Source organism: Mesoplodon mirus, assembly GCF_964341445.2.
Source record: "Mesoplodon mirus genome assembly, chromosome: 16".
Lineage (NCBI taxonomy): Eukaryota > Metazoa > Chordata > Mammalia > Artiodactyla > Ziphiidae > Mesoplodon > Mesoplodon mirus.
In genome coordinates, this window is record NC_138992.1 from 65,248,037 (window position 1) to 65,271,560 (window position 23,524).

The 23,524-nt window shown below is 39.0% G+C and overlaps 1 protein-coding gene across 3 annotated transcripts in view; it reads right to left on the reverse strand.

The window, feature by feature from the left end:
- Positions 1-23,524, reverse strand: part of PREX2 (phosphatidylinositol-3,4,5-trisphosphate dependent Rac exchange factor 2) — a 287,717-nt gene that overhangs the window by 25,452 nt on the left and 238,741 nt on the right. For all 3 annotated transcript variants that reach the window (XM_082600894.1, XM_082600893.1, XM_082600896.1), the window contains 3 exons: positions 22,895-22,961; positions 22,072-22,262; positions 260-362 (listed from right to left, as the gene is read on the reverse strand). In XM_082600894.1, the coding sequence (XP_082457020.1) occupies positions 260-362; positions 22,072-22,262; positions 22,895-22,961 (361 nt within the window). The remainder of the gene's footprint in view (positions 1-259; positions 363-22,071; positions 22,263-22,894; positions 22,962-23,524) is intronic.

A 23,524-nucleotide genomic window follows, 5' to 3' on the forward strand; every position in this document is an offset into this window, starting at 1 on the left:
CCACCTCCCCTTCTTCCATCAGGTTACCTCTTAGACTTCCCTTTTCTCAGGTTGTCTAAGCTTCTTCGAGAACCCTCAGAAAGATGCCTGTGTGGTCTTCTTCCCCAGGAAACAGTGTTTCTTGTTCACCACTCACTTTCTGAGCCTGGAAAAGTGCCTGCCACATCCAGGTACCTGTCAGATACCTGATAAATGAACCAAGGAACCTTCAAACCCAGGGCGTGAGAAACAACTTCCTAAAATGTGTTGTGAGACTCACCTGCTTCCGCATCACATCTGTAGCCTGCATGATGTAGCAAGGAGGCAGTCCGTGGCTTCTGGCCAGAATGATGGCCTGCTCCAGGGTCACGCTCAAGGTGCACCTGCGGGCAAAGGCAAGGGCAAGTCAAACTCTACCAGTCCCCGTTAAGCTCTTCAAGACATCTGGGGCTGCTAATGAAGGGTGGAACAGTATGCCTCCTGGGAGAAGTACTCATTTTTCCCTGGGTATCTCCCATGCACTCATGAGGTACCCATGTTAATAAACGTCTGTCGTTTTTCTCTTGGTAATCTGTCTTTTGTTACAGGGGTCTCAACTGAGAAGTCAGAAGAGTAGAGGAAAAATTATTTTTCCTCTCCCACATGAATTTCAAAATCAAATAGCACCAGCCAAGTTCAAAACAACTAGACAACAGACCACTGATTTTTCTACACAGAACACCTGTTTAAAAATAGATTATAGAGGTACACTGCTGGGGTCCTAAATTAAGTATTTAAATTGAAAACAAACCCATAATGAACTCTGTTGAGGAGAGAGTTTATACACAGAAAATTAAGTAAGCAGAATTATAATAAATTTTATCATCAGATATGAATCTTTATTGGTATTTCATGTAATTTAAAAGAAATGACTTACTAATATCTTTCATTCATGTTTACATATTCATAGTTAATAGAATTATACTGATTTATACCCAATATCTTAGAAAAAAGTGAAATTAATATTCACTAAGGTCAGAATTTTTTTTTAAAGTGTGTTTCTTGGACCCAATCCAAAGACTAACATTTTGAAAAGGAAATTTTAATGAGTTATTCAGCAATGTGGTGCCCAGAGAAGCCCCAAAGAAAATTCAGAATTCAGCACCCAAATTCAGTGATTGGTGAGCCTTGGTCCTCTTCCTTCCCTTTAGGGCATTTCTTTTACTTTCTTCCACATTCTTCTCTATAGCAACCCTTAGGGACCTAAGAACCCTCTGTATTTGATAATATTTTCAGGTGCTGGTCTCTGAATTGTTCTTTTAGGGGTACCTTCTGCATACATTCCATAAAAATGTTCGTTACTTTTAGATGTTTTGCCTAACATCTATATTAGTGGATTTTGTTTCACTTCATATTTCAATTTATTAGTATTTTGATTGTTTTTTCTCCATTTTTGCAGTTACCTCTCTGTGGTTTGGTATTTTACAAATGTATTTTTCTAGATCTATTTAGTTTTTCCCTACAAATGAAAGTTCTACGGTGCAATTATATGAGGAATGTCAAACTCATTTATCCCTGGTTGTGAGGCTGTACCACAGAAGCCCAGTACACCTGGTAGATTCAGATACTGATGACTTGCAAAAAAGAGAAACGGATTTAAAACACTACTGCTGTAATTTTAGAAAGAACCTGACGAAATGCAACTTTATTATTACAATAATTGCATTCTAAGGAGAAGCACGATCAGTTCCATTGGCTGTTAAATGACGTGAAAAGCAGCTTCCTCGTTAACATTAACAGAGAACTCTTTAGAAAGCATTAAGAACACATATTCACATAGGCTAAAGTTTTATAATTAACTTCTAGTAGTATACGATGTTTATAAATATTTAATGTACGAGTCTGACAAGAATATAAAATTGTATATTACAGGTACCTGCATGCATATGCCAATGCAAGCCTAGAGCTATAATTGACAGTTCATGTTCAAGAAAAATCAAATTTTTACAACGCATTTAATTGTCAGCTAACTCCACACACCACAACCTTTTCCTCCTCCTTAAGGTCTCCTCTACTTCAATTTTAAGTCCTTACTGATCCTAACATTTTAACCAATAAGGCTCATTACACCAGCTGAATGAAGCTAAGAAAAATCTTGATCTTTTTCTAATCATCCTGAAATATGTCCCTGCTTCCTGATAAAGCCTGACTTGCCCTCATCAACTTACAACAAACACTTGCTCATTGTGAAGGACCTTTAACAGGAAGCCTGTAATTTTTATCCATTTTCTTAACCTTTTTAAACTGATTTATTTCTCTCTACTTCAAGCTGTAGTAAACAGCAGTACAGCAGCAAATTATCTGCCAGAGACTTTAAAAGATTTTACTGTAATCTCCTGATCAATCAACGTGGCCCATAACATGCTCTCGGACAGGGTACCGCAAAGTGTCACACCTTTAGAACCAATCACATGTACATCATCTAATAGAAAAATCTAGCTTAAAATGGATACATAAGTTTTATTTCACCAGCATATCAAGAGAAGATGGCTTCGTCTATACTTGCCTTTTTGTACTAACCACTGTGTATATTCCATTTAGGTCCCACCATTAATTTGAAATTTTTAAAAAGTGAAAAAATTTAAAAGAGACAGCCAGGTCAACGAGAGAAATATTGCCTATTCGATTCACAGTTGATTTATCCAATGGAGGCCTAGTTTTTCCATCGCAGCATCACAGAGTTCCACTCTCCTAAATTAAGCATGTGGAAGAGCGCCAGCACTAAGCCCACAACTCTGCTTCCAATATACCATTATTTGTCTCATAGCTTTTTATCTTCTCTCAACTATCTCAATCTGAATGTCAAATGGAAAAATTCAGCATTTGCAAGAAGCATTTTGATTCTGGCATTCTCTGGAAGACTCCAGATCCAGAGAGTAGCACCTGTTTTTTTTGTTGTTGTTGTTGTTTGTTTGTTTGGGGTGCACGGGCCTCTCACTGTTGTGGCCTCTCCCGCTGAGGAGCACAGGCTCCGGACGCACAGGCTCAGCGGCCATGGCTCACGGGCCCAGCCGCTCCGTGGCATGTGGGATCTTCCTGGACCGGGGCACGAACCCGTGTCCCCTGCATCGGCAGGCGGACTCTCAACCACTGCACCACTAGGGAAGCCCGCACCTGGTTTTTTGATGGTGCGTACATGTGTACTCAGGGTCAGGCTTTACAAGAGACCATTTGATTTTATAGGTACTTCTCTGATTACCAGTGAGACTGTTCTGCTAATTCTGGGCAAGAGAATGAAGGAAACAGACCAAAGGCCAGGAATCCTAAGCAAATCCCATTCCATACGAGATTTCTTATCTGACCTGTGAATTTCCTTTCTAGAACTATCTCTGTTCTCACATTAGGCAGTTAAATTAAAATTTAAATAAATCTACATTTTTACTCCGTCCTGGAAAATATGGGCTCTCAATTGTTCAGCTCCTTCCAGCTGCAATATCATTTTAAAAATTTAGACAATTCTTTCTCTTGGAGTCACAAAAATAAAAAAAATAAAATAAAGGTCACAGTGTAGAATTTGTCCTTCATAAAAAGGCAAATATAACATATACACTGAGGAAAGTTGTTCCATGATTTTAGTAATAAGACATCCCAAGTAACAGCTCTGCTTAGGGTATACTCCTGAGAACGTGTACTTGACAGGGCTGCAAAATTATGCATTTCCTCATAGAAAGAAAAAAGGAAAGGGTCAATACACCTGTGCTTAGAATGAATAAATCTTCTTGACATATTTCATATTAAAAATAGATCCTACATCACTCAGGGACTTAGCATAGTTTTAATATGATAAATGTAACCTGTGGCCAATGGGTCCAATTTAATTTGAAAAGCACTTTGATTTAGCAATGCTATGGAAGAGTCACAAAGAGGTAACTTTCTATTCATCCACTCATTCAACAAATTATTTTTGAGTGTCTACTTTGTAACTACAAGTACCATTAAGTGCTGGCAGAAGTAGATTTCCTTTCAAGCTAAAATCGTTGAGTTTCAGAGTCCCTTTTTCATAGGATCCTTAGCAACCTGTTCACATAGTCATATGCTTTTACAAATTTGAAAAAGCCAAATGTTTTGACTGCAAATGGTTATGACTGCTGTCTTTTTATGTCCCAACTTTCCTCTGTCATGTTCTGCAATGTTCAAATGGCCATAGTTCTTTCTGGAACTGAGCTAAAGGAAGTAGAATTAGGCGTCCATTTAGGCTAAGTTTACTGGGACCTATGGATATGATTCACAGTCACTTATAGTTAGGTTATTACAATATCCTAGTGTAGGAATGGACTCCAGAGTATTCCTACTGCGCATCGTACAGACTCACCCAAGGTTGGAAAGGATGTGCAGGGCCCAAGGCTGTAATGCAATGTGTTCATATCCTGGTGCACCCAGGACTGTGTGTGGTGCAGGAGAAACAAGGTTGGAATGTATACAGCCAGAAGCTACTCTGGGGAATATTCTTCCATACATTATGGTCCTCATGCAAAAGAACCTTATGGAGGTTTTCATATTTGACAACAATTTTTTTTTTTTTTTTTTTTTCTTTTTTTTTTGCGGTATGCGGGCCTCTCACTGTTGTGGCCTCCCCCGTTGCGGAGCACAGGCTCCGGATGCGCAGGCCCAGCGGCCATGGCTCACGGGCCCAGCCGCTCCGCGGCATATGGGATCCTCCCAGACCGGGGCACGAACCCGTATCCCCTGCATCGGCAGGCGGACTCTCAACCACTTGCGCCACCAGGGAGGCCCTGACAACAATTTTTAAATTTAAAATAATGTTGATGTTGAAATGTGTTGTCAATTCTTCCACAAGATTATGATGTTATTAGATTATGATAATTACATGAAGTTCATGACAAACTTTCACCAACAGCTCCTTTATAAATTGGGGTTTGGTTGAAATAGAGTTCACATGACTATCATTTGGCACTTGCTAATATGATTCTCTGTGATTTTTATTTCATATGTTTGTCCCAACTGATCCTAGAACATCCGGTATCAACTTTATTTTGTGTCGAACTGTAGAGTTTAGGGTCAGGAAAGGCATGTGAAATGGTCTCCTGTTTGCCAGTCCTATTTCTCGATGCCAGGGGACTGCAATGAGCAACAGCCAACACCCCCTCCCTCCCTCCCTCAACCCAGTCTCACTGGAGAGACAAAGCTTAGTTTTCCTAAATTGGTTTAAATGCAACATATTGTATTTCAACCATTTATTAACTCATATCTATTATACTACATTCAGTTCACTTTTAAGACTGCAATTCTTATTTGAAGCAGGTTATGTGTTAATCTTTTCATAAAAACATGTTAATCTTTTCCTTTAGGATGACTCATCACATTTCTATAATAAATTAGATAAAAGATTCTCCAAACACGAGGACCTTCTACATATTTGGTCATTTACCATGATCACAGACAAAAACACCAGTTTTACTTTAATCACAATTTAAAACCTCCAGAGCTCTAAAGCCTCATTTAATGTTGATTCGAACAGTACTGAACAAGGAAGCCAATCTCCCAAGGGTTGAAGTGCATCAAATTGAACACTTGGGGAGATGCATCATCCCTTTTGGGCCACCAGGGTGATGCAGTAACTCACAGTGAAACTGACATGGCAAACCAGAACAACGGTATGTTTATGGCTTTGAGCTGTGGATTTCTTTGCTGACTTTCAGCACATTCACTGCCAGGAACTCTGATGTTTTGCCTGGCAGCTAACCATATTGTTCTCTCTTGGGTGGTCCCAAACTTTGTTATTACTAGTGGAGGAGGGGCATTCAGATTCTAATTATAAACTGACACCTTAAATGAAACACATGAAAAACTAGTGTAATGATGATCTCTGAATTTGTAGCCACAATAATTTGCCTTAAATTCACATTATGTAGATGTTGAAGTGAAAAACAAGAAAACTTAAAAGGTAATTAAAGAGAGAAAAATGCCATCTTTCACAAGGGGTACTTTGCTTTTATTTCTCCATATTTTAAAAATTGAGAATGTGACTGAATATTACTTTGAAAATGTCTATTGTATCCCTCAATAATGTTACATACTCAATTACCAGTAAAAACTGTGCCCCAAAACAAACCCCACTGGAGTCACTGAATTTAGGGATACATGTTTCAACTTAAAAAGTTACTTGAGCAGTGATTTTTTCACTCTTTTGTGCCATAATAATAGAATTGAGGCACTTTGATAAGTTATGTTCAGTTTTTTGTGTGTGCTAGCGCAGTATAATTAGCAGGATAATTTCCTGTTAGAAAAATATGATAAATGGAAGACACACACCCACAGCTGAAAGGCATATGTTGGGGTTTCTGAGTTTAAAGGACCATATGCCAAACAATGGTTTTGATCTGCTCTGGAAAAGGCAACATTAGACATGTCCCCTAACAATCTATATAAACTGGCTAAGTATTTCAATATTTACTTCAATATTTCATTTGGAATTATTTGCATTCATATACAGGTTAATTTGATTTTGTGCTAGATGAATATAAAGTGAAATAAATATTTAACCATTCTGAAATCAGTGAGTTTTGCCCCACTGTAGAATTCCACCCAATGATCAGAGTCTTGATTTTGTTTTTTAGCTCTGGATTTCCATGTGTATTGCCTCATTTTCACCATCCTTTCTAACTGTGATACTGCCTTTAGTCGCAAAAATAAGAGGGAAAAAATTCTCTTAGGGAAAAATGCATGGCTCAGAATCTACGGTATAAAGACAGCCTGAAGACCCTATTCTTTGATGACATTCTTCCCATGAATTATTTGTCTTTATATAGTTACAGCTGTTTATATTTAGAATCTTACAGATTTAGATCTTAAAACGTAAAATCAATTCCCCCGTATTGTATTAATTAAAAGCCAGGTCCATTATCCTTGTTCAAGTGACTGTCACTAATAAGTTATTAGGAATCTAATCAGCCGTGGTTCTCCAGGATACTTTATTAAGCTGAAGTTACCTGGGCAGCATTCAAATTTTGGAGAGGACAATAATGACTATTTCAATCCCAAGAGAACGAAGCAGGTGAAATAAGCTGGAACATCAGCAGATACTACTGCTATTTGCCCACCACTCTTTCATACCCAGAAGCTTTTTATGACAGATGGAAGCCTGTGATCACCTGGTCTTAAGCACTCTGCAGCATCATCTGAACTTCAGTCCTACAGAGCCTAAGGCAAACTAGTTTCAACAATCTTTGAACTAAAGACACATTTTCTCCCTGTTGGAAAAAATGTAAATGATTCTGCTCAGTTTCCAAATATTTTTACTTCTTCCTTGTGCTTTTCTCATAATCCCATTTAATCAGACAGTAAAAACAAAAAACAAGCAGTTGTAGGAAATATCTGAGTGAGAGATTCTCCATTAACATTTTTAAAAATTTAATCTAAATGTTAAACTTCTTGAAATGTGCTACCAAGTTACTATAATTTAAAGTGTCTGATGAGTTAGTTCTCAGAAACATTGTTTAAAAGACACTGTGTAGTAATGGGTATAGTAAGTACGGTGCAATCCCAGATCCTCATATTTACTGATTTTTAAATATTAAGTGCCAGCATTCAAAGAAATAAGAAAGTTGTTAGAAGAAGTAAGATGCAGAAATTATCTGATTCCTTAAAGGTGTATTGTGCGATATTTTTAGTGTCTTCAACCTTCCCATTTTTGCAAAGCCTTCCCAAAGGAAGAAGATGTGGTCGAGATTAAAATTATTGCTTTCCTAAAATCTTTGTCTCGTCTTTTATGATGACCCCGTTTCACCTCCAAACTGAGACATAAGCTTCCAAGCCGTTCAAACCAAACTCATCAGTTACAAGAGATTAATGTATGTGCGGCAGGTCCGCGTGCTAATATACCTACTCTAGCACCTTTCGCAGTGATTAATTTCATATTTCTTACTATCCCTCAAACCTGTCCTCTCTGGCTGCACTGCTACTATCAACTCTTGCCTAGATTGGTGCAACCTGGCTCAGACTCTTGTCTTGCCTCTTCCCACTACTCATCAAAGGCCATCTTTTAAAAATGCAGATGAAAATGCAAGCATTTCAATGGCTTTCCACTTCATAACTTGAAATACAAAGTCTTCACAATACGGTCTCTGATTTTCCTTACTTCTACTCCATGCTTCAACTATACTGTTCACAGTTCTCTGAAGTCACCTCCTCTCACAGTTCTCATATGCTGCTCTCTTCCTGATATGATCTCAGATGCCCTGGTTTGGGTCACATATCATGCCTCTGGTCATGCTATATTATGCTTGTCTGAAAGGTGTAGGGATGAAGAATACAGGCATTAGAGGCACACTTCCTAAGCTGGATCTTAAATTTGCTAATAAACTCTGTGACTCTGGGCAAGTTAACTTAAGCTACGGAAACTGTTTCCTCATCTGTAAATTGAGTTTAATGATAGGACGCACCTCAGAGTGTTGTCTTCAGGATTACAGGAAATAATTCATATCTAGTACTTAGCACAGGACATAGCATGTAGTACATTCTCAACAAATGTTAGCAATTTTCATTAATATTACTACACCACCACCAATAGGCCAGACTAGTGTCTGTATTGATTGTAACCTTCCTAGACCCTAGCATACTTTCCAGGATTAAGTAAGCATTCAATATACAGTTATTGAAAAGAAATGACATGAATTCCTAATTCATACCCACCGTATTATACGTAACTCCTAAAAGATACAATTCATTTCTTTATACTCTACATTGCCATCTATGTGTTCAAGAAGTGTTCACTTATTAAATAAATTTGGTAAAGTAATAAATGAACTGTAGAGACAATAGATTTTAGTAAAAGAACAATCACAGATTCCCCTACAACTTCTAAATGGTATATAGCTTTTCTTTCATGAACAATGACTTGCATTTCCCTTTCTCAGGATTTAGTCACTGCTCGTACCATGGCTTCTGATGAACAACTCTCAATGAGTTTTGTTAATGCTTGGAAATTATGTATTATAATATATTGATTCATTATTCTTACATTAATTCTGTTAATTAACGCTTATTCGCTCATCAAAATGGTCTATGTATCATTTACCTATTTTCCAGGTTCAGAAGAATACATTTGGAACCCTTGCAGAATCAATTCTTTAACACTGTCAAAATGACATGTTATATATGCTTAGCCTCTCCTGTAGTTTCAAAAACATGTGTCCATTTCTTTGAGTCACTTCATTAAAAAACCCAATCCTTTGGCTCTCTTTCTCCTATTGTCCATATTAAAGTAAACTGGTGCCACACAGTATGGCTGGCTGGCTGGCTTCCCAATGTGGTCCTCTTGTCAAGACCTCCGAATTGCTGCGAGAGCAAGGACCTCTTACTACCCTAGTTTGGGGTAGCACAGTGCATGCCCCACAGCAGTGCTCCATAAATAACTCCTCTGTCCTTCAATGAATGAATGCACAAACAAATGCCAGCACCTGATTCTTTCCAAGTCCTAAGCACTTGTCGTTATTCTAACACATACTCTTGATTTTTGACACGAGGGAAGAAGACTTCCTATCCTTGAATTCAAGGGGATCCCGTTCTGCTGTTCTTGAACAACTTTCTACAAGCTATCAATGGAGGATTCTAAAAATAAGCTCCAACAGGGTCCAGTGCTTTGTGTATTCTACTTCTTATAGGTCAGAGGAGTGAATTCATGTTTTTCATACTCTTCTTACATCCTATTGTGACTCATCACTGTGATTTCTCCAGCTTTACTGAGGCATAATTGACATATAACACTGTGTTGGTTAAAGTTGTGTATGTTGACTTGATACACTTACATGGTGCAAGACGATTACCACTATAGTTAGCTAACACCTCCATCACATAATTACCACTTCTTTTTTGTGATTGAGAACATTAAGACCTACTCTCTTAGCAACCACTATGATTTTGTTTTACATACAAGGTTTCCCTATTTTAGTAGGTATGATCTAGTCATTTTAAACAGATTCATTTCATATCTCTACCTCTGCAATGAGAAGATGCATTCACCACCAGAAACACAGATGAAGATAGAAACAACTGAGTGTACACTATTGCCAGGTCCTGCAGTAGATGTTTTCACATATATTACTCACTTAATCTTCATGCCACCTTTTGCAAAAAGAAATTATTATTCCCATTCCACCAATAAATCTCTGAGAGACCATGACGGAATCACGGTCACACGGTAAATAACAGGATTCAAAACCAGTTTTCTAATTCAAAATCCAGAGCTCTTTCCATTATACCAAAATCACATCACATAGATCACTGCTTTTAGAGAACCCCAACTCCCCACATCCATAATTCAACAGTCCCAATCTTGGTCTCAGCATTGCATGCTAAATGCACTGTTTTGGTAGAGACTAATACAGCCAGACCAAACGACTTCACTACGAATGTAGACCTCATTGTACTGAAATGTGTTCATGGTTAAAAAGAAACTAGATTTGAAACCTGCTGAACAATTCTATCGACTGTAAAGCAATCACATAGTAAAAATAAACTGAAGAAAGATTGCGTTCCTTCTCTACTACAGATGTGCATTTTTCTATATAAAATGCACTGTGCTGGGTAAGGCGTGTTCATTCCTGCAGTGATCTCATTTATTCTGGTTTCTAATTACTTCTAACTACTGAGCACAGGGCACCACTGTGAAAAGTATATTGACAATTAGAAGGAAGCGCCCGACTGAAGAAACTAATTGTTTACTGTTGCAGGGTTTTATTTTCCCTGCTTCCTTTTATTACCTCACACGGAGGAAGAACTATCCATCTGAGGGCTAAGGCAGTACGTTAAATAGGAATCAATGCCAAAGTGGCTGCTATGGCTCAACACAGGCAGAGTGTCTGCACAAATAATATGGAAAGGACCTCTGCTGATCGATCGTGCCCAACTTGGTCACCCTGAGCAATGTGTTTGTGATAAATGAAAAGCTTGAGAAAACTGCCACCAGTCAGCAGGGATTTCAAAAACCCAATACCTCTGTCCTTGTTCCCCTATAACAGAGAAGGCACTTTTTTTTTTTTTTTGCGGTATGCGGGCCTCTCACTGTTGTGGCCCCTCTCGCTGCAGAGCACAGGCTCCGGACCGGACGCACAGGCTCAGCGGCCATGGTTCACGGGTCCAGCTGCTCCGCGGCATGTGGGATCTTCCTGGACCGGGGCACGAACCCGTGTCCCCTGCATCGGCAGGCGGACTCTCAACCACTGTGCCACCAGGGAAGCCCAAGAGAAGGCACTTTTCTTAATGAAACATGGAAATACTCTTTCGTGAAAAAAGGGCAAACAGTTATTTGTTTTCAAAAATACAGAATTCACTTATAGACACATATGCATGGATAATAAAATATTAAATATTTACATTCTCCCTTTAGGAGAATTTGAATGGTGGTCTAACAATAGGTGCAATCCAAAAGCCAGTGATCATTCAGGCAAGTTTCCAGTACATTTTATAGATATAACTTCCGGGTGTCTCTTGATAATTTCAACATTATTATTTGACTCCTGTCAAAGAGACAGTACTGATGAAATCTTCCCATGACTGTACTAACTCCTATGTCTCATAGTCTGGAGCTGAAAGACAAGGGGTTAATGAGTATTTGAAAAAAGAAGCAAAGAGACGGCAAGCAGAGACGGGCACCATGGAAAACAACTGAACACAATGGAAAAGCAACGGGCAACAGCTGGAGATAGATCCTGGCAGCAGCAGCAGAGCCAAACTGAATACGCGGTTCACTGCATATATCTTAAGGCAAAAAATAAATCACATTTAAGGGGCACGTTTTCAGCATTGCACAGGGAATTAGCCATGAAATTCCCATTAAAGGTAACAGGACTTTCTACTGCAACTTTCAACACACTCTCGGAAAGTTCTCAGTGTCTAGCTTTAAACCTGGGCTTCAAAAACATTCCACATCCCGGGCCTCCCTGGTGGCGCAGTGGTTGAGAGTCCGCCTGCCGATGCAGGGGATACGGGTTCGTGCCCCGGTCTGGGAGGATCCCATATGCCGCAGAGCGGCTGGGCCCGTGAGCCATGGCCGCTGGGCCTGCGCATCCGGAGCCTGTGCTCCGCAACGGGAGAGGCCACAACAGTGAGAGGCCCGCATACCGCAAAAAGGAAAAAAAAAAAAAAAAAAAAAAAAAAAAAAAAAAAAAACATTCCACATCCCTCATTCCCTTCTCTTCAAGCACATTAGGGTGTGTTTTTCTTTGACACGTCTCACTGCTGAGGTGAGCACAGAGGTAACTGAAGCCCTTTGGGGATGGGTAATTGAGCCCTTAGGGGCTAGAGGAGGTATCTGCTCGGCTGAACATGTGTATGAATATGAAACATCTGTGTAAGGTAGGACTCTACCACGGTCACCAGGGTTGCATCTGCTCCTCCGCATTTTAAATTCTTCAGCCTGGACTCTTTCACCGATTGATTTTATTTCTGTTTCATGGTTCTGGAATTTAACTGAATAGGTCGGGTGCCTATCCCAGCTACCCGAAGTTCGTCAACACTCCCTCTCTAGTTCATCTCTTCTTTTGGCTGTCTGACTTTTGTCCTTACTCCTTGTAGGTTCTTTGATGACTCCAATACTGAAGGGGTGTCCAGTATGCAATTTTCATCTGTTTCCCCCATCCTTTGACACTGTACCATAATTGTCTTCTCTTTGACCTGTTTATCCAAGATACTAAATAGATTTGTTTGAGTATTTTTCACTCCTTTCTCATGGATTCTACAGTGTTTTATCCTGAGGCTCCACGGGTGCACAGAGGACAGGGCAGTGGAGAACCAGGGGAGATTAATACTCTCTCTACACTCCCTGGTGATTTTTTCTCACCTTCCACAACGGGCAGCCAATTATTCTTTGCTTACGCTTCTGTGCCTTTTCCTGGAATACCTTTTCCCTGCTCCTAACACCTGGTTTGTTCCCAGAAAATTCCTAGCAGTGTTTTTCCATTACCCCTTGAGATTACATATACATGTTATTACTTATTGTTATTATACCCATTTGTACTCATATATACTTCTAGTCCTTGCTGACTATGAATCCATCGAAGTACATCCCCACATAGGTACATTGTGAGCATCTAAAACTGAACATGTAACAGATTAATTCAACATCCCTCTCCCCAGTCCCCTCAAAGACAAATGCATATTCCCCGCCCCCGCCCCGCCACCATGGCATCCTCCCTCCCCCAATCTTTTCCAGCTGGAATCATCAGAAACTCTCCCTCTCCCCTGTTTTCTATTCCTCACCAGTTCGTCTAGTTCTGTTTACTGCCTTTTCATACCTTTCACATCTGTCTTTTCCCTTCTAATCTCTGTGCCAATACCCTAGTTTTGGATCTCATCATGTCACTGTACTCCTGTAAAATCCTAGCTGTCTCCCTGCCTCCATCCTTGTCCCATCATAGCCCACGGTACTGATCTTTATTTTTAAAGTATTTTTTAAAACATCTAATCATGTTATTCTTCTGCTGAAAACCTTTCATTGGCTTCCCAGGGCCTCTAGGAGGGAGTCCCAAACCCTTAACCCAGCAGGCAGGGCCGTCCATGCTCCAACTCCTGTCTTTCTTGCTCCTTCCTTCTCACTGCTTCCTTCTCATTTCACGGCCCAGAAACAGCCAGCTCTTTATTGTGACCTCCGGCCCCGTCGTACACTATTTCACACCTTGATATTGTATTTTCATACTATTCCTTTACACGGAACGTCCTTCTCCATTTCCGTCACCTGGTAAACACTATTCACGCTGTAAAACCTATAACAGGTGTTACATTCCTTCCTTCCTGCTTAACAGGATTTAAATCTCACTCCGCGGTATTCCTCGGAGGATGTTAGATGACCTATTGCCATTGAAAATTAACACCTTAGAGGCAGAAACTGCCGCTTCCTCCCTTCAACTTCCTCCACACCACCTGCTCTCCTGCTCTAGGTCATAGAGAAAAAGAGGCAGTTCGGAACGTGCTGGCAAACGGACCGTTTATATTGGTGAGATACCCATATTCCTTCCCTCCCTCTGGAGGACAGAAAATCTGGCTTATGTCATTTATTAGAGCACTTATAAACCCACTAGCGTTGAAGCCCTCGGGAAGAGATCCTAGAGAATGACTGGAATTTTGCTTTGCTTTAAATGTCATTTTGCAGGTTTAGGAAAAACAATAACTTCAGTTTCTTTAAAAGAAACTTTGAAGAATCATGCCCTATTGAACGCTTTTTAAAGTCAATTCTATCAATACATTTATCACTTTTAAATAGCTACATTTTAAAAATGTAAATATTTGAATTTTACTAATAGTAAAATTGTTTCGCAAAAACAGACGAAATATCACTCCAAATTACGTATTTAGATTATTTTATCAAGATATGTTTAAGGTGCCTAGAATTTTCCAATCTTAATGATAGGAGGTAATAATGTATAAGCTCTGGCTTTATATGTACTTAAATTAAAGCATGTCTGGCCCATGATGACTGGCTGGCAGACCTAGAAACCATTGCAATAAGAAGGGACTCTCATTATTACTGTGTTGTTCTTCTTTCACAGTAAACTAATGAAAACAATGAACATTTTAAAACAGAATAATTTAATGCACTAGTTTATCAAGATTCATATCAATTGCAAAGAAAAATCTAAGCAAGAAAACAAATATAATAGTAAATCTGGCCACCTACCTCTTCAGAGTAAAGAACTTTTATAAAAGATAATGAAACAAGGTAAAAGAATGAAACTTATATTTGAAATATCTGATTTCTTCCCATAATTTTAAGAGAATAAACTTATTTACCTGTTTGTTTAAATTAACATAAATCGTGGAGTTTTATTTGCCTACTTTACAACTCAGTATAATTGGAAAATCTGGGTTTACTTTTCTTTTTTCCCCCCAGCTTTACTGAGGTGTAATTGACAATTAAATATGGTATAAATTTAAAGTATACAACCTGTTGATGTGATATACATATACATTGTGAAATATTCATCACAATCAAGCTAATTAACATATCCATCACCTCACATAGTTACCATTGTCTTTTTCTTTTCTTTTTTGGTGGTGAAAACACTTAAGATCTACCCTCCTAGAAAATGTCAAGTATATAATACAGTATTATTAAGTATAGCTGCATTGTTGTTATGTCACATCTCCGGAATTATTCACCTTGCATAACTGGAACTTTGTACCCTTTGACCAACTGTCTCCCCGTTTTCCCCTTCTCCCAGTCCCTGGTAACCACAATTCTATTCTCTGCTTCTATGAGTTTGGCAGAGTCATTAAGATTTATACTTATAGCATGAGTAGGATATATTCTGTCATTATTAGAGCCCCATTATTATAACATCTTATTTTTTCTCTTCTAAAGATTAGTACACAATTTTATATTTTCATTTTTGAGGTTTTTTTGGTTTTCATTCATTAATGATTTTATTAGATATCAAACAAATGAGAATGGTTGCATTGATCATAATCAAATTATAACTGTTAAAGAAAAATAATCAAAACTGAAGCCGTATCTAATAACAATTTTAAATACCACCTCTGTCATTGCTACTACTACCTTTATATAAAAGAAGTATTTTAGACTAATGTGTTTCAGATTCCTGACTATATGAGCATAATTTTAGGACTTCTTATTGAGAATGTACAGTATCCTGGCATCATGAATTGGCAGTTTCTTTTGTTCTATTTAGCCATCTTTCTGGAGATTTAAAATTCAAGATTTCCACTAATCTTGCTACTAATCTTCCAAGTCATTTTTGGACAGAAAAATAAATGGATACATTTAGAACCTACATTTGCTTATTGCAGTAATTTATTTTTGCCCTCCCATCCTAGAGTCTAACCTACATATGGAAATCCCTGGAGTAAATCCACTCCTCTTACTTGATGTGTTTTTGGCTGCACAGAGGAGAAAGATGCAGCTTCATCATCTGCCCTGTTAGGACTCTGATTACCTAAGCCAGGTTACCTTGAGTACTCTACTTTTATAAGATTCTGCATTTCCTTAATCTGGGCCTATTTGTCAATTTGTCCTTTGATGCCATGGTGATGACAGAATAAAATATTGCTAAGAAAGAGTCCTTAAGTGTCAAACAAAAGTGGTTTTTAAAATTGTTAATTGATAGTTACCTAAAAAAATGTTTTTTTTAAATTGCTTATATGAACCAAGAATCACTACACTATTTATCTTCATTTGAAATGAAAACTGTTTCATTAACCAAATTGGTAATACATATTTCCCTTTAGCTGTTTTTATATTTTAACTCCTGGATTTCACTTTTCTAACAAACGCTTATAATCACAATTTGGGTCCTATACTATGGTCACGTGATAGGTTTTGTAAGTTTCTGCTGGAAGAGGGATGATTCTGAGAATTCAACCACCCTCTGTAATCCTGTCCAATGTGAAAAAATGTCTCAATTTCTAAACAACCAACTAAGAAATGCATTTTGGAAATATACCCTTTTAAATTAGAAACTTCACATTATATAGTTTATTAGTTCCTAAAATTTTATATGTTAAAATGAGTTTCTACAATGTATAAAAGGAAAAGCAGTCCAACTCTGGAATACATAGATGGCAGCCAGCTTGATGTTCATCATCATTATGCTTTTTAATAATGAGAACAGGCTGACCTTGCCACAGACTGTTTCCTCCTCACACCTGTGTGGGGTTCAAAACAACGTGATTATAATGCTGCTGTTACAGATGCTGTTGAACCCCTGACACAGTGAGCCCCTCCTGGCCCTGCTGTTCACATCCCTCACAGGTGACTGAACACCAAGTATATTAGCTAACGCAGGACCTTGTTTCCCGGAAGAGACTCAGCCTCACAACAAAACATAAAGATAAAAGGGAATTTATGTGTACAGATCTCCAAGGTTTTGGTACTAAGACATCACAGGTGAGTCAGACATGAAGCTTGTGTTCAAATCACTCCGCCCTCCTGCAGGACCATCCCAGGACTCCGACACTGCTGAAAATCCGTTATTAACAGATACAAAGAGTACATGTACAAAAAGTCCCTGGAACAGGTCCTTAAAGGGAAACACTGTGATTCCAGAGTCCTTCCCCTCACTAGAAATTTTCCTGACATAACCTTTCAGGTAGCCTCTGGAAATTTCCACCTACTGTTTCCACTGGTGAAGGAAGCAGAAGCAAATGTAGTGCGAAGAATATGGCATCTCTGTTTTTGGATGCGATAAGACTCTTGCTTAGGTTTTACAACATCTGCAGCACGCTAAGTCATAACAGTTAAAGGCAAACAGTTGGCTATTAGGCAGCGATAGGAATAAAGAAGCAAAACAAAATGAAATACTGCAGTGAATGGAAGGATGCTGCAGTAGGAAATAAAAGGGAAAATTAGAGCCCATGTAGCACCCTTGTGGATCTGCAGCAAATAACTGCATGGAACAAAGGAGAACGTTAAAAGCCACGGTGCTGATTCAATGCTTTACAAACTTTCAAACTGGCAAAAAATAATTTTGCCTAAAAAGCAGATATAGGGACAATATAAAGCATGACTCTTTGTGGGAAAGACAATTCAAAAGATATTCAAATGTTTGTATTTGTTAATCAAAGAAGTATAAATTAAAGCACTGATGAAATACAATATCGTTGTACACCTGGTAGAGAAGCACGATAGATAAATGGGTTCTAACACACTCTGTAACACCATATTTACAAGGTAAAGATGGCAAACAACTATCTAACCTTCTGTTGGGTTTTTACAAGGACAATCCTTTTGGGAACTTAAATAATAATATATTAACCAAAGAGGTTTAAGCTCTTTGACACACTGATTGCATCTGGAGGATATTTTTGTTTACTTTTAGCTTAGTGGAAAATAAAATTGAAATTTGAACAGCTACATAAAGATGTCTCTCTGCATTAAGGGCAGTAGAGAAAGAAGATAAACCACTAAATTAATAGTTTAGTAAACTGTGGTGTATCAAGTGGCTAGAATATTATGTAGCAAATAAAAGTGATCATGGGAAAGTCTGTGTGGACATTTTAGGTAGATAGGTAAATAGATATTATGAGCATAAAGCAGATTATTAAACTATACTAATAAAACTATGATCAGATGTATGTTGTTTGATAGAAGGTGCAAGAGATGATTCAAAATGAAAATGAAAGAAGGCAGGTCAGGATAGGAAATTTTGGAAAATTTCCATTTATTAAACTACCTTTTGATATCATGTATACTGTTTAAAAGGCAAAAATCCTGATCTTAAAAAAAGACAATTTTCTTTCACTATTCAATAGTAATGGAGATAGTTAATGTAAGTAAATGACTGAGGAAAGTGTGTGCAGGAAAGTTCATCAGCAGAATTGTAATGCACATAAAGCACTGCCCCAGGAAAGAGAATTTAATAAACAAAGCTGGGCTAAACGCTATGAAAAGATTTTAATAATTCATCCTGAATTCTATTCCTCCTAATCTTGCATTCACTGTTGTATGCCACCCTGCCATCTAATTCAGGTTGGCATTAAAACGTCTAAACATTAATGCTAATTAAATCTGCCTTTTCATTCTGAAATCACATTCTTCTCTTTAATGTCAAACATAGGCCATATAACTCTATACTTTAAAAAATGTTAGATTCCCTTTTTTGGTGAATAAAATCAGAAAAGGCAGGAAGCTGATTATCTAATGTGGATACCATATTGTTAACCATTTCTCATCTTAATTTTAAAAGCAAATGGTAAAATAGTCTGTGTAGTATTTATTCTGATTCATATTATGAACTTCTCCCCTTCGCCAGAACCTGAGGGTAAATAAACCTCCACGTTCAATGTTTAGTGTAAATGTGGATCTACTTGGGTTCCTTTCTAGCTGTCTGAATTATAATTACTAAAGAATTGTTTTAGGAACGGTCTTATGTGAGATTTCTGATTCCAATATAAATTAGCACACATTTTATCACCATGAAAAACCTAACCATAGCCTTCCCTGAAAGACTAAAGATAATGTTAAACTCCTATTTTATTCTGCATAATAGAAAAATAAAACTGTACTATTTTCAAATAGTTTTAACCTTAATTTCGGCATCTGTCATGGGGAATTTGTGCCTACACCTCAGTAAATGTCTCTGAAATGAACTAACTAAAGCCATATTTATTTTGAACTGTGGAAATGGAAAAAGTCAAAATACTTTGAAATTTCAATGTTATTTGTGATTCCAACACACCAATCAATGAATACAGCAATTATAAAATGGTTGTGGAACATAGATCTGTTTCTCCTACCCATCAGTAGTTAAATTCTAAAACTGTTCATGGGACACCTCAGAGAATAACTTGGGCAATTTGGTCACGGTTCTAGGATGAAATGGCAAATAAAAAAAAAAAATTTTTTTTTTTTGGTCTCACCATGTGGCTTTCGAGATCTTAGTTCCCCGACCAGGGATTGAACCCGGGCTCCCTGCACTGGAAGCACAGAGTACTAACCACTGGACTGCCAGGGAATTCCATTAAATGGCAAATTTAACTGCATTAACTTCCAGTAAATTCATGTGGAGATAAGAGCGTATGCTTGTAGTTCGAAGCCTGGAGTGTCCCTTGGTTGTCACAGTCCTCAGATAACTATGATCCTGCACCAGAGTAGGATAAGAACATTAATCAAGGGGATGACACCTTGCCAAGGCCACAATGGCCACTGTGCTGGTCCTTGAGCACATCATGCTGGTCCCCATCGGGCTCCCACATTTGTACTATGCTCCCTAGATGGAATGCTCTTTCTCTGAGATATCTGCATAACTCACTCCTTCATTCCACACAGGTCTCTAATGAAATTTCCTCCATGCAAGGTGCCCACCCTTCATCCCATCTTGTCCCTTTTTACCTCTCTGACTTCTGTTCTTTTCTGTATTTATTCCACCTACTACATTACTCATTTATTTGTTTACTTGATCATCTGTTTCACCCCAACATGATTTACATTATATGAGAGAAGGGAGGGTTTTTTTTCAGTGCTTTATCCCAGCAACTAGAACGGTGCTGGCACATAAACAGTGCTCAACGCATATTAACTGAGTCACTGAATAATAAATGAATGAATGGGAACAGGATGAATGAATATGACTGATCAGAGGGAGAGAGCTTTTCTCTGCTAGTAAAACAAATGATGAAATAATATTTTACTCATTTAGTTGCAGATGATATTTCAATTAAGCTCTTAGTAAGCTTGCAATAGAGCACAAAGTACACAGCAATTAAAATAAAGCAGAAAACTCTGTACATTGTGTCACCCACAAAAATTTAATTCTCCTTTTAGAGAAATAAAGTCTTGTCACACTTCATAAGCAAGGACATGCTGTGTAGGACCTGTAAACTAGAATTCAGGCACATCAAGTCAAATGGAATGTCACAGATGAGAACCTGCTGATTTGAACTTTCTCCCTCTTTCTACCTCTTTAAAACCCTGACCCATAGGGGCTTCCCTGGTGGCACAGTGGTTGAGAGTCCGCCTGCCAATGCAAGGGACACGGGTTGTGCCCCGGTCTGGGAAGATCCCACATGCCGCAGAGTGGCTGGGCCCGTGAGCCATGGCCGCTGAGCCTGCACGTCCAGAGCCTGTGCTCCGCAACGGGAGAGGCCACAACAGTGAGAGGCCCGCGTACCGCAAAAAAAAAAAAAACCCTGACCCATGAAAACCCAGTTCAAACGCTACCTTCTCCATGGCAAGTTCTAACCATCTCAAAGATCTATGTTCCTCATAGGGGTAAGACAGGAATAAAGACACAGACCTACTAGAGAATGGACTTGAGGATATGGGGAGGGGGAAGGGTAAGCTGTGACAAAGTGAAAGAGCGGCATGGACACATATACACTACCAAACGTAAGGTAGATAGCTAGTGGGAAGCAGCCGCATAGCACAGGGAGATCAGCTTGGTGCTTCGTGACCGCCTGGAGGGGTGGGATAGGGAGGGTGGGAGGGAGACGCAAAAGGGAGGGGATATGGAAACATATGTATATGTATAACTGATTAAATTTGTTATAAGGCAAAAAAAAAAAAAAAAAAAGATCTATGTTCCTTCTGAATCTTATTTTTTAGCTGTAACTTTCCTAGATCATTTAGTTTTCTTTGTAGTCTAGGCGATCCGTTATTTTTTATTATGCTTTTGTTATCTTATTTTGTCATATGATTATTTACTATTATTTCTGTTGTTTGTTGTTCACGTTTTATGTCTCTAACACGAATATCACCCATTTATGACATTACCCAGCCAATACACCAACTGCAGCCCTTTGCATGGGTGAATTAGCAAAAGTAAATTTGAATAAACAATAACCACCATCCACTCAAAATCTAACTGGCCTCATACTAAGAAGAGAGTATGACTGGTGACATCAGATTCTCTGCTACAGTGAGGACTAAATGCTGTCCTCTTGTTTCCACCTACATGGTTTCATTTCGCTGTGAAAATGGAGAGGTGATAGAAGAGGAACAAGGGATTATGAAGAAGGACCTGACTCGGGGTTCTCCCCTCACATTTGCATCTGATGTAGCTGTAGGAGTTTATGCACCTACCACAGCTTTCCCAGACACAGCACTGCTGCTTAAGACAGACCAGCTGAAGAGGACCTATCTAAGACTTCTCCTTACATTTTCAGGAAGAGCATATTGTGTGGGCTCCTGGACTATGATTTTTCCAGGAGTAGGAAGACAGTGGTAACTCCAAGGCAGATCTAGCTCACCACAGCTGGGTAACAGGGATCCAAGCCACTGAAGAAAAAGTTTTGTTTTGCTAGTCACCAGCCCCTACCAAGTTAAGTTCCTAGAAGGAATAAAACAGATGCAAAATTTTGTACCTAACATATAAATCTTAATATAAATACAAGGGTGATAAGATTCTAGGCCACAGTGATATAAATGTGGGACTGCACTCATTTGTATGAATAAACAGTCACTGAAAATAGAAGAACCAAAGCCAGCAATTACTGTGCAAGAATTATCTAAAGTCTTGATTCCAAATATATCTGAGCCCTTTGAATGTTTCCAGCTATAATTTCATGGAGCTAAATGTAGTAAACAAGAACCTCCGAATGTAATAAGGTATAGCAAAGATGCAGGCAAGGCGGGAAGTCACGTACCGATGCACGCCGCTGTTGCACATGATGACGTGGCAGGCCCCCAGCCTACTGCACAGCTCCGAGGACACCGACAGTAGCCCGACACCGGAGGCACTGCAAGCCGTGTTCGCACAGGCAGCTGTGCGCTTGGATCTGATAAACGAGGCTACCAGTCGATACAGTTCATCCAGTACGTTGAGAGGCCTCATGAGCTGCAGAAAAAAATGATGCCCATAAGGTTCAACATGTTTAACAGAAAGAAATCCTTTTATTTATTATTATTATTTTTTTTGAATAGTTTCCTTTTTTTTTCTTTTTTTTTTTACATCTTTATTGGAGTATAATTGCTTTACAATGGTGTGTTAGTTTCTGCTTTATAACAAAGTGAATCAGTTATACATATACATATGTTCCCATATCTCTTCCCTCAAGAAATCCTTTTAGATGGGATATAATTCACGGTTGTTATAACTTACAGTGACTAGTCTAAAATATTTTATTATGGAGATAACAGAATCAGAGACCACAGATGTTTATAAATTACACAGTGCTCAAGAACACCAGCAAAATTAAATAAGGGAGGGCTTCCCTGATGGCGCAGTGGTTGAGAGTCCGCCTGCCGATGCAGGGGACACAGGTTCGTGCCCCGGTCCGGGAAGATCCCACATGCCACGGAGCGGCTAGGCCCGTGAGCCATGGCCGCTGAGCCTGCACGTCCGGAGCCTGTGCTCCACAGCGAGAGAGGCCACAACAGCGAGAGGCCCGCGTACCACACACACACACACAAAATTAAATAAGGGAGGTAAATGGCAAAGCAACAGTCAATGCAATCTTCTGTTTTTACCTTATCTACATAAGCAGCTTTGGATGTGGAGTTTGGTGGTGAATTTGACTTGTCCAAGTAGAATGCCCTGTAAGAATACAAAGAATAAATGATCATTTATTGTTAGTAAAATTAAAAAGCATGAAGACATGCAAGTTTCACTGACTTCCTTTTTTTTTTTCTTTGCGGTACGTGGGCCTCTCACTGTTGTGGCCTCTCCCGTTGTGGAGCACAGGCTCAGCGGCCATGGCTCACGGGCCCAGCTGCTCTGTGGCATGTGGGATCTTCCCGGACCGGGGCACAAACCCGTGTCCCCTGCATCGGCAGGCGGACTCTCAACCACTGCACCACCAGGGAAGCCCAGCACTGACCTCCTTTTAAAGACAAATGAATAGACAAAGTGTTGAGCACTAGGATGAGTGGGACTGCAAAGAACAGTCTTCCACTCAAAAAAAAGATTGAACCTACCATCAGCTCCATTACTTATCGTATGGCTTTAGAGGGATTACTTAGTGTGTGTCTCAATTTCCTCTTTTGCAATTTGGGGATCACATTAGTTTCTACTTCACAAGGTGACCGAGAAGATGAAGTCAGCACAAATAAAATGCTTAGGATGGTATACAGTACAGAATAAGTGCTCATTGATAGTTA